This window comes from Pleurodeles waltl, chromosome 5 (assembly GCF_031143425.1).
Source record: "Pleurodeles waltl isolate 20211129_DDA chromosome 5, aPleWal1.hap1.20221129, whole genome shotgun sequence".
NCBI lineage: Eukaryota > Metazoa > Chordata > Amphibia > Caudata > Salamandridae > Pleurodeles > Pleurodeles waltl.
This window is the reverse complement of record NC_090444.1, coordinates 1060963668-1060975856: the sequence shown is the minus strand read 5'-3', so window position 1 is coordinate 1060975856 and position 12189 is coordinate 1060963668. Positions and strand designations below refer to the sequence as shown.

At 40.4% G+C, this 12189-nt stretch overlaps 1 protein-coding gene across 1 annotated transcript in view; it reads right to left on the bottom strand.

Moving 5' to 3' along the window:
- Positions 1-12189, bottom strand: part of C5H6orf118 (chromosome 5 C6orf118 homolog) — a 199518-nt gene that overhangs the window by 122726 nt on the left and 64603 nt on the right. The window contains exons 4-5 of the mRNA XM_069235281.1: positions 10622-10681; positions 4198-4322 (exon numbers count right to left, since the gene is read on the bottom strand). Coding sequence (XP_069091382.1) covers positions 4198-4322; positions 10622-10681 — 185 coding nt within the window. The remainder of the gene's footprint in view (positions 1-4197; positions 4323-10621; positions 10682-12189) is intronic.

Here is a 12189-nt window from a genome sequence, read left to right as displayed (position 1 = left end):
AAAAAAGCATATGTATAAAACACTGGTTGAGAACATAATAAAAGAGATGACGTATTAAAAATGAATATGCCGGAAGGAAAATAGTAGTGAGCGGGCTGTTTCTCCACAACCTCAGAGACGCCCCACTGCTCCCTTTCAATTACTGTTATGGAGCGAATGGGGGCAAGTCTTCAAGGCGCTATTGGAAAAAATCAGCACAGGGACAGTCACGTGTAGCTGCTGAGAGGACAGTACGGCAACTGCTTCTTTCATGAATTTCACTAAGCGGACAGCCATCTGTCCAGATTCACCTCTCAGACACACTTCTACAGCACCTTGACAGGTCCAGACATTTAAAAAGCACCAGTGCAGCCGAAGCCATACCATCTTGAGCAGGATCAAGTCCTCACAGATACACAGCACGTGTCAGTGGTTCCTCCCCCTTTGGGCAGAGGCAACACTGCCTGTCAGTGTCATCCGGTTCCTCCGACCAAACCAGAAGGACTAGTCCAAAATGCAACCCCATAAGCTGCTGTTTCATAGTTAAGTTTAGGGGCAGAGAAAAATATGATGGGAAGGACCCTGACTCATAAAGCATCAAAGCCAGACCTCTGTGACACAATTTCTTCACAACTTCTGCATCACGCTCTGCCAATACTAGCCTAGCTTGTCTGAGCAGCAGGTAAGCCACCACAGGTACTGCCAACCCGCTTGTCCAGACTGCACGTGTTTCTAGGTCCTATGTTTAGAAACTTGTGCCAGTTTGCTGGTGGGTTACTTATTAGTTCCCAAATGTTTTTCTGTGTACGGACCTTCGCCTGCTTGACTTTCAGGCTATAGGCTAGGAACTTGGCTTTTAATATTCATTGCAGTAAGGTTAACCCAAATTCTTTTCTGATTTAGGATTTGAAGTGCAATTTGGAAGCAAAAATACTCTTCGGCAGCAAGATGACTCTGCTCTATCCAGCGCGTTGGCCATTCTATCTCTGAATGTGAGTGCCCCATAGGCCACGTGGGGAAGAATTTGCATCCTATTACCTTCAGAAGTGGGGATAAATCTGGGGTATTCATTGATTATTTCACTTTATCAAAGGCCCATTCTAAGGAATATGCTGCCCCCTGGTGAGCAGTAATGTGTCCTGCCAAATGTCATCTGTGGTCCAGCCAAACTCCCAGGTATTAGTAGGCATTCACCACCTCAATGGCCGTTCCCTCGATGGACCATAGATCCCTTTATGCCAGTTTACGGGAGATTATTATTACCTTTGTTTTCATTACGTTCACTGTTAGTTTGCCTTGCAGTAGAGGGTTAGTGCACTGAAGAGCCTTTGGAGTCCGATAGGTGTATGGTCCAAAAGGACCGTATCATCTCCATACTGGAGTGATTGGATTTTGAGGCCAGCCATTTTAGATGGAAATGCCCTCATTGTCGCCAGGTGGTCTGGGAGGTCAGCCAAGTACAAGTTAAATAAGAGGGGTGCCAGTGTGCAGCCTTGCCTCAAGGCATGGTTTGTCCAAATTTTGCCTATAGTAGTCCCTCCTGTGCGACCTCTTATCTTCATCCAGATGTCAGAGTAAAGGGCGATATCTGCTTTTAATAAATTCTGAGTTTCGCCCAGTGTTCTGGTCGCAAAACACTGTTGCATGCAGTTTGTAAATCGATGAATCCAACATAGAGGGCATTGCCTGTCACTGTGGCTTCAATCAGATGGGAGATGCAGATGAGGTTGTCTTCAATGTGGCTTGGCCCATAAAGCTCCAACTTCAGGGCAAGAATACTCTCCTGAGTTGTGTGCTATACAAATACACATAGCACAGCATAACATAAAAACATAACATATTATTACATAATTTAGCTTTATTAAGGACAAACCTATTGTAACTTGATTTTCCTAATGTCTCATTAAGATTTTTCAATAAGCTTTATTATCAATAGAAACAGACCTGCCTCTATTTATCGATTTCCTTTTGTGGTACACCACAGTTTAGATCACATTAAAGTAGGTGTAACCCATGAAAGACGGAAAATGGTACAAACACATTGATTCAGATGTTGTAAACAAAATAAATAAACAAATCTTCCTGTATGTTAATTAGGAAATCATGCATCATTTTTGAAGGCGTGTTTGGAAATAGTTTCCCAATATAACCCCTTGTGGATTTTGTTGCCTAGTGGAAATTTAGGTTGACTAGTTAAAACTGGTTTCAACCAGATCTATATGTGATCAGTTCAATGGATGTCAAAAACGATTCTTTTTATTTCTTAGCATTTAATATAATATAGACTTAATTCGAAGCAGAGTGTCTAAAATATATAGTTAGTTATTGTAGTAGTAATATGCACATTTAAGGCTGGTGTAAGACAGGCTTACGTAGAAAAAAAGCTTTGCAAATTGGGCCATCGTTTGTTTCATTTGCATTATACCTATATGTCTTTGAGTAAAGTACAAAACCCGGAATAACCTCAATGTTCGAAGCTAATCAGCTTCACCACTAGACCTAATTTCATCCCATCTGCCACTAACTGGAACCAGTGGACGCCATTTGTAATGAACCAAAAAGAATTTCATACAGTGGCTGTAAACTAAATTGTGAAGTTTATAATTTCATATTCATTGTATCCAAGTTACAAATGTTTTAAGGTAGGCAATATGATAATGTTACAAGATGTTTTGTGAAGGCTTGTATTGGTAATGGTATTTATTTTAATTATGCATTGCACACAAATGCTGGAATCATCCATCTTGACGACACTATCAAACAAAGTAATGCTTGCAGTAAAACACACGAAGATTAGAACAATACAAAATAAATAACAAGCATGATCTGAAGGAATCTGTACTACAACTTTAAAAAGGTGACGTAAGCACATATAACACTAAGGCTCCCATTGCAGGTTGGGCCATTTTACATAGATCGATATCTCTGGGTTGAAATTCCTCATCTCAGAATGCTGAATCTTTCCTGGCATGGAATAATTTGCTCTGCAAACTCCGAATCTGAAAATTCCAGGCTCGAAGACACTGGAACTCTGTTATTTTTCAGGGACATGGGCTGTTGGCAGCATCACAGCCCAGTCACCGTCCAATCACTGCAACAGTAAGGGCGGAGCAAACAATCCTCTCCCTGGAAATGCACAAGCATGCCCTACAACCCTGAACAAACCCCATGCACCAGCTCTCTTGATGACACTTTGCAACTGCTCAGAGCAGGCAGAAAATGTTAGCAGTGTTATCCTTAGAATTTGATAAAACTGCGTGGAACAGGGGTCCGTATTACTGGTTGTGAGTCATTCCTCATTCTGGGGGAAAAATTGTAAGTGTGAGAATTTAGTGCGGGAGTGCCGGCAAAAATCATAGATTCCAGTTTCCTTGTACCTCCCAAACCCAATTCCATGATACTTATAATCAGGACCTAAGACGTCAGAGAACCAGCCTACACCAGTAATGGTTCCATAGGAACATAAAAGCAGTTCTAAGGCACGTAACTAGAAGCAATGCCTCCTAAAAACAATGACTTTGGGATGCACTGTGAAGCATAACCTATGCACAGAATGTGTACTTTATAACATTAAGTGCAATGTAAAGTGTTTCTCTACTGAGTCCTCGTGTGTACCCAAAGAAGAAAAGCAGGAAGTGTCTTCAATGAATATTGGTGTAAGCGCCCCATTTATCGAGGTTCTCTTGGTTAGTATAACCTATCAAGCTGTATTATGTTATCCATCATAACCTCCTTTAAAAATATAGAATTTGATGATTCCACTTAAATAGTGTGTTTTTAATGTGATGTGATGTGGATACAAAATATGTTTTGTCACAACATAGCAGATAGCAGGAAACCATCCTTTATCTTGTCGCATCACAAATCATGAAAAGCACAATAAGCATCATCTTTCCAAACTGTATGCAAGCACTTCTATTCCAGGCCTAGATGTGTATTAAAACATGTTTGGACTACTTTGCAAATGCAGAATGTAACTGTAAATATGCACACATGGAAAAAGGCAACTAACTACTTAGGGAGAAGTCTGAAAGGTTTGAAGGAGAGAAGCACCCTCGCCATTCATTAAGCCATGTGTTCCTTACTCATCACCCTGTAGCTTACTGTCGGTACAGCAGTTAAACCCAGACCTATTGGGTTTATCATTCTTTGCTTAGAGTGAGAATTTAATAGCAGCAACATGCACATTCTCGCCTACTGCCAAGCAATAATACTCACTGTTCATTTTTCTCCAAAGAAGCAAATGCCTCTTCTTCTAGTTTCTTCACATCATGTTTGGCCTGCCTAACGTCATTAGAGTCCACAGCTCGTATTTTCATGCTTCGAATCTGCTCCAATAAAATCTGCCAAGGAACAAAAATAGCAAAACAGATAACAAATTAATTCACTTGTTAGCATCTATCACACTATTGACCTTAGTTGTCAAATATACTATATTAACACTGTATGCATGTACATTGTTTTCAAAATATGCATGGTACAGACATCTGACTACTAAAGGATGCATGGCGAAGGCCTATGTTGTGTCGCCATACAACTTGGTCCCTGCAGTCACCAACAGCTGACTTTAATCCAAACATTAGTTCCATTACTTTGTTGTTTGTTGCACTCCTAAGCATTATGGGTATGCCAAGACTAAGGTTCCATGCTCCCTATGCCACAAGACCTTTGCTGCACCTCATTGACGAGGCCTAAGTTGGCTCAAATCTGCCTAGGGTTGCTTGTGTTTCCATATAGAGTGGGCTTGGTCTGGCAGCCTGGGCTGGAGTGTTCCTATTGGAGCAGGACCAAAACTGATTTGAATTAGGATGGTCTCTGCCTAGAGATGCATGGTGGGTGAAAAACGATTGACTGGAATGCGACCTAAATGATCACCAGTGATGTGAATAATTCAAGCATTCCCCCACTCACTTTGTTTGTTAACATAAACGTTAATCATCAAATACAATAAATTAGGCTCCAAGAATGGATATTTTTGATTAACTCAGACATGGTTGTATGTGAAAGGTGAGCTATTAAGGCCAATATAACCCTCTGATTAACCTCAATATTTCCTCAGGAACGTTTCCAACAGGCGGGTCATCAAAGTAGAATATACTATGCTACCTCTAAAAAACCTGGGTTGCATATTCCAAGCACAACGTCTGTCTTTTCGGGCAAAGGTCTATCACTAAATGGGAGCGAGTGTCCTGTGCCCCCTTAATGGCATCAAACGGAGATTGAGGTGACTTTTGACCCATCGCACAACTCAATGTCATTCATATGACTACAGTCTCAGGGGACAACTCCAGATGAAGCTAATAAAAACTCTTTGGAATCTCTCACCCAGACCAATACTTTATCGCACAAATACATACAGTGTGGGAGGAGACCAACCTATCACCTTCCTCATACTGGAAAATCTTGCCACTTTTTTAAAAGTGTGAAGTGTGAAATGATCAGAATAATGTCCGTGGCCCTAGTAGAATAATGCAGTGTGATCTGAATAGATAGGATGTGTACATCCCCAATCATTTACTGCAGCCAGGGCACGTGGTGTACAGCTGCTGTGAGGCTTTGTCTGAACCAACATCTTGTCCCCATCTGAAATATAAAGATTTTCCTGCAGATTTCTCAAAGTATCCTACTACAGAAAAATCGGGTGTGCTAGCAAAGCATTTCTGCACAAACAAATGTGCAAAGCAGACAAAGACAGAGACATATAATCGACTTTAGAGAGCTGCCGGGAGCTGCCAGACATAGCAGATCACCGCAGATAGCACCGAATCAAAAGAGATCATGGAGAAGATTTAAACAGCGCTGGAATATAAAGTGGATGCGAAAGGATCAGCTGCACCTTATGGGAAATACAACCGATTTCAGAAACTGGTTACAGAGGCCAAACGTTGAGTTATGGAGGCCACGGTAAATGTTGTGAATGTGACAATAAGGAGTAATCCTACTGATTGAAAGTGGTATTGGCAAAATCAAAATACCAATAAGAACACCCCCAGAGAAAATGCATTTTATTGGTCCTCGGGAGTCGAGAAATGGAATATGGAGACTTTCTTGGAGAAGTTTATCATGAGCATACAGCCCACAACACTCTTTGCCTATTTTCCGGGCGAGAGAGAGTCCATAGGCCAGTGGGAACTGACTACATCCCATAACCGTCATGACTAAAAACAAAAAAAGAGGGTTCATATTAAGGGCTGCAAAAGAAGCAGATGCGATCACCGGCCACAAAGTAAAAGTGGCCTACTTTATAGCACGACATGTGGGTTTTCAACCTTACAGTCAAGTACATGGGAAGCTCCTCCTTACCATTCAGCCAGCACATAAGGGGGGTTCTCTGCATTATAGCGTGCACATTAAAGACTGGCACTTGTAATAGGCCACTATACCCTACTGCTAATCACCTAAGGGGAGCTCAAACATTTGGAGAGGCATGTGGGCATGCTGTGCGGCCCTCTCCTCAAGTACCTTTACCTTCTCCAACCTTTCTGTCCTCCCCACAGTTTGTGCCCACTACAGTCACCATGCCCTTTTACACGTCCCACTCTGGCTGCTTTGCCCTGCCCCCTCCATATGGTTCTGCCATCTGGCCTTTCCGTGACCATATACCTCAGGTCCCATGACGCAATCCCACTACTCTGCCCCTTCCCCCAGTCGTTGTGCAGCTATGTCCTCATCATGACCGGAAGTGTTATCCTAATCAAGCTGATTGCTCCTCAGCTACCAAAAGTCCCAGCAGCAGTACCGCATTGTTTAATCACTGAGCCACAGAATAAAATACTGACAACAGCTGCCAGTGATGTGGAAGAGCAACCCCCTGGAGGAAGGAGGGAGAGAGAAAATGTGGCAGTGTTTTGTACCTCCCAGTGTTCAGTCACCAGAAAAAGTTCAATCTGATCCCTTGATTTCTCATATTTCTACGCAGTCATGATGCAACAAGGGCATTGTCAATATATATTAAACTTGATTCCCCTTTGGACCTGTATCCTGCACACATCTGGACTTCATATGTTTTGCCCTATGAAGCAATTCGTGAGAAAAAACTCACAGGCACATGTTGTCACTTGTAGAATTAAAAAATCTACAAGATAAATTCTAGACTAGGTTGCACTCCTGTATTATCTACTACTTACTCTCATCCTTTTGGATATGAGTGACACATTTGACACGGTTTTTCATCCATTACTTATGAGCAGACTGTGGTCGCTCAGCTCAGACCTTTCAACAAGGGCAATTCCTTTTTCTATTATAACCAGTTCCCATTCAGACCCAACCTGATATTTTCTACCTTATGTACTCCAGTCTCTGCAACATTTCTTGACCCAATGGCCTGGTTTTGAAGGTGTGTAAAGAAGGAACGATTGCTCCCCTGTCAAGAAAACCGTCAGCAAATTGGCAAATTGAGATGCTAGCAGAATTCACAAACTAGTAGATGATTCCTAGGACAGCTTTCACTTTTTAAATTGTCCTCAAGTAGCACTGTTATTCATCAAGGAAGACCTTCAAATTATTCTTGATTAAGGAGTTCATCTCTCACCCTTTTGGATCTGAAAAGTGCATTGGACACAGTTTCCCAGCAAGTGCTCATTAGCAGGCTGTGGCACACTGACTTGTGAAACATTGCATTATGCTCGATGAGATCATTCTCGGATAGTATATCGCAGACTGTTCTTATCTAGGCTTTCTTAAGCTGTATCTTTCACACAGTGCTGCCCGTATCTGCTGCTCTGGTTTTTCCCTAAAGTTGTTTGCTGACGTCAGGGGATTCTTTAGGGAACTTTGTTCTCTGTTTCTCTGCGGGGTCTCTGGAATAGGACCAACTGCCTCGACCCAATGCAGAATAAGGAAGTTTTGATTTTTGTTCGTCCTGCAACCTTTGGTTACTTGAAGAGTGGCCCATTGAATTAGGTGATCCACCATTTCCACTTCCTCAGGCAAAAACATTGAGTCTCATTTTCAAGCTCAGCTTCCTTGACCGAAGCAATAACATCTAAAGGACTGTGTCTTGCTTAATTATCATTTGTATGTTAGTGAATTTATTGTCCTTGGACTATCAGAAAACTGTGATTAAATGTCCAATTCTGTCATTAACTACTTTAACTATAACGTGCCCCTTCTTCATGCACAACTTATACACTTTCATATGACATGACTTGTACTTCGTTAAATTATAGCAACACTTGTACAATCTGGAATGATATAATTTATGTGAAGAGTGTGCAGACTAATGAAGTCCGCCTAGCAAGTTTACAACAGTGTGTATGGTGTCTATGAGCTATAGCAAGTTATGGCCAGCGTGTAAATTATAAATAACTTTTGAATTTCTAATGTGTATTTAGTTGAAGTCTGTATTGTATAAAAATAATAAATTAAGTTTTCCTCACTATAACTGATCTTCAACCTTTTGTTTTTCACTGAATTTCAATTTTTTAAAATAAATTGTGTTTCAAATCGTAGAGTTGAGTGTTGTTGAGTGGAGTGTCATCGAGTACAGTGGAGGAGAGTGTTGTAAAGAAAGGTGGAGTGGAGTGGCAGAGAGTGGAGTGCCATAGAGTAGAGTGTTCTAAAGTGTTCTATTGTAGAGTGTCATGCCGTGTCATTGCGTAGAGTGTTGTGATGTAGAGTCTTGTGGCATAGAGTGTTATGGTGCAGAGTGTAGTGGCATAGACTAAACTCGAGTGGCGTAGAGAGTAGTAGCGTGATATTGAGTATGGTGGAGTGGCACGGAATGATGTAGAGTAGAGTGGTGTGCCACAGATTAGAGTGGTGTGTTGTAGACTTTAGTGGCATGGCATAGAATGTGTGTTCGTCAAGTGTCTTTCGTCATAAATTCTTTATTTATTTTCATTTCATTAGGTATTGCTATAGTCCTAGGTAGATTCAAAGAAGTACTGTGGTACCCCATAAATGTTTTAACAAATATATAGAACAATAAAAGTCCTTTCTATCTAGACTTTGGTAAAGTGCCTCATTTCTCCCTGGAGCTTGAAAAATAAACTAATCTCACATAGAAACCCCCTATACAGCCCAAACAATAGGGATGCCTTTTTTATTTTGGAATGACTTTCATTACACAATAATTATATGTTTTAATATTGCTGTGCTCCATTGTATACTGAAAAAGTACAGCGGCCCAATATATCACAACATTTTTGTCCCTTTTTACAGAAAAACTATTGAACTAATTTTGATCAAGTAAGAACAAGGACCCTTTCCTCACCATAATCTACATTGCTGTCATAAAATGTTAAGCAATTTTGCTGCCATATCTGTCTAAAACTCTATGGAAAATGCCTTGCTGAAAAAATGTGTTTTGGGACCCCCCATTTCTTCATTGCACCCCCTACCTAATCACTACAAAACTTTGCCTCAACAGCCAATGTAGAAAAAGGAATGATTATTAAGATTTGTCAAACAGTGGCAAAGTTATTACCTATCAACAATCTAAGGTATTCCTAGCTCTCTGAATCTTAACCATAACTATACTGCCACTCCATAAATATATATGGTTCATGAAGGCTATCACCACTCAGGCATGCCAAAAGGAGAACACATCACGCCTAATGAATGACACTGTACTATTAAATCACATACTATCAATGTTTTCTGGTATGGGTGCCTGTCAGAAAACGCTAAAGGTTATTAATTGATCCGTCTAAATTTCACTCATTAAACACAGTTGTATACAACACATTACCTATACCCACCAAGAAAGTGCTTATTTAGTATGTGATGTGGGCTCCCACAAAATGGTGTGCTGGGATGCAGAGTCTCCCAGAATAGACACGGTGAAGACACCCCAGAATGGCAGCCTGTGAAAAAGATGGCCTTGACAAGGGTGCAGGCTCCTCAAAATGGCCATCACACTGGGAAATTTCATTCCTTGTCATTTTATTTTTATTGCACTTATATGGCACTTCTACCTATGAACAAAGAAATATTTTTTTAAAGTGTCAATCATCAGAGGGGGCGGGACATCATTTGTAAAAGCCAAATCTATACCTTTCAAAATGCTGTGGGGTCATTTAAATAATAGTATGAGATTTGTCTTCTAAAAGCTACTTGAATATATGTAAAAAACTAAGTGCACTATTTGAGTTGGGGAATGGGTTACACCATCACAAAGTGACAGATATTCTATCTGCTTTCTAGTGCATTGCTTCCTATGAAACTTGTAAGAAGGTGGACGGGATAACCATCACGTTTGTGAAGGAGTACCCATCCGCCGACCTCTCAATCAGGGACTTCATTTTTTTAAATACAACCATGCAGTGTTGACTGAACCCCAACAATCAGCACTTCAGACACTGCAAAGTTCTGTATAAAAACATAGCAACCTGAAGGAAATTACATTTAAAAGGGAATGCTTTGGCAAACGTGTCCAGGGAGATATAAAGAATTGTGTGTGACAGAGCCCAGGCCGTCACTTTATCTCTAGTGGTTGTCATGTGAAGTTGTACTTCAAAATGCACAAAACATGGAATCTCTCCAGTAATGCTTATGTCGATCTAGGATATAAGCAGTAGTTACAATACACATATGAAGTTCCATAAAAATATATTCTATGGTAAAGCTTTACTAATACTGGAAAAAACAGACAAAATAGTTTTTAAAAGCAAAAAGGCTGTTGTAGTCCCCAATACTATACCTCATACTGTTCTTCTGGATGAGAATCTAGAAGACAATTCAAGTATCCATCGTACACGTTCTAAAGAATGAAAAAAAAGGAGAGTGGTATAGTATGATTTCCGTCACTGTATGTTAAATGTAATGATACTAGCTGCTTTCCCTTTTAAATACTAAAACATGTGTCCCATAGTCATGCAGATTTAAAGGATATCATACAAGATAAGCCAGATATTCAAATACAGCTACCTTCAAAGAATCCAAAAGTGGTTTCTGACCCTTCCAAGTCTGTTTTCAGGAAGTGGAATCAAAGATCCCCAAACCACAGGCACTGGGTTATAGGTTCATGTGAGCACCTCTATAATAACCAAGGTTGTTCAGATCAAAGCCTACCACCTACAAATAATGCATAGCAGACCACTCTCTGCCTCAGACTAGAAACTCATATTTTCCCAAATCTTGTGAGAGCAGCGACTATGGTGCTGCTGAAACTGGTTCTTTGGATGAAGAAGACACTTGAAGACAGAACATTTTAAAAGGTAACAAGGGATTCCTGAAGTATTGGAATGATTGACTAATTTTGAGCAATTTACTTGTTTTTTATAAGCAGTATTAGAAGCTATAGAATACTCACTTTACTGTGATCTTACTCAATGGTACTAATTTCATCAGCCTCGAAAAGGCAAAAGGCAAATTCACATCAACAACTGAGCTTCACAAGTGTCTTTCATGTAATAAAAGTGGCACTGCAGACATTTCTGCCACCAATATTTTTTTTATTTCCAAGAGAAAAGATAAAGACAACCTAATATTTTGTCCTTAAACAAGAAAGCACATGCAGACTTGTGTCCCGAGCTCCTAAACAATCAGTGCTTTTTTTCTCTGGCCTGCTTACACAAGATACGGGTGTTATAATCTATTGGTATGGTGGCCATATTGACCATCTTTTGTCTTTATGCTACTGCGCTTATTTTTAGAGCACAGACCAAGTCCAAAGCAACAGAGAGGTACAGTAAGACGTCATGAATATATATATCATCCATGTTGCATTACAGTATGCAGGCAGGCGTATTTACGTAGCTATCAGACGCAGCATCACATCCGGCCAAGATGGGCATATAAAGAGAGTGTTAGCGGTGGAGAATGAAAGTAGGATTTGAGTGATGGAAGGATGGTACACGGGTGCATCTTTTGACCATTTCCTGAAGCAATGTAGGCGTAGGCTAGTCAGGAAGGTATTTCCATAGTACAGTCTTGAGAGAACAAGGGTTTGCAGTAAGATCTTGAGGGTCTGCTCTGGGATGAGCTGTCTGACCTTCCACAGCAGTCGCAGCTGGAAGTTTGCATTAGTGTTACAATGAGATTGGAAGTTGAGTCTTTCATCTATATTAATAACAAATGATTTTGAGCTATCAAAAAAAAATGGATTCCAGTCCACTACATTACAAATATCAATCCACAATTGTAATGGAACACTGGAGTGCTTGGGGAAATTAGGAGAAACTCAATTTATAGAGGGTTTAATAGCAAATTATAGCTTTTTACCCATTTTTTATAATGTGGAAATGACAACCCACGTGGAAGATCACA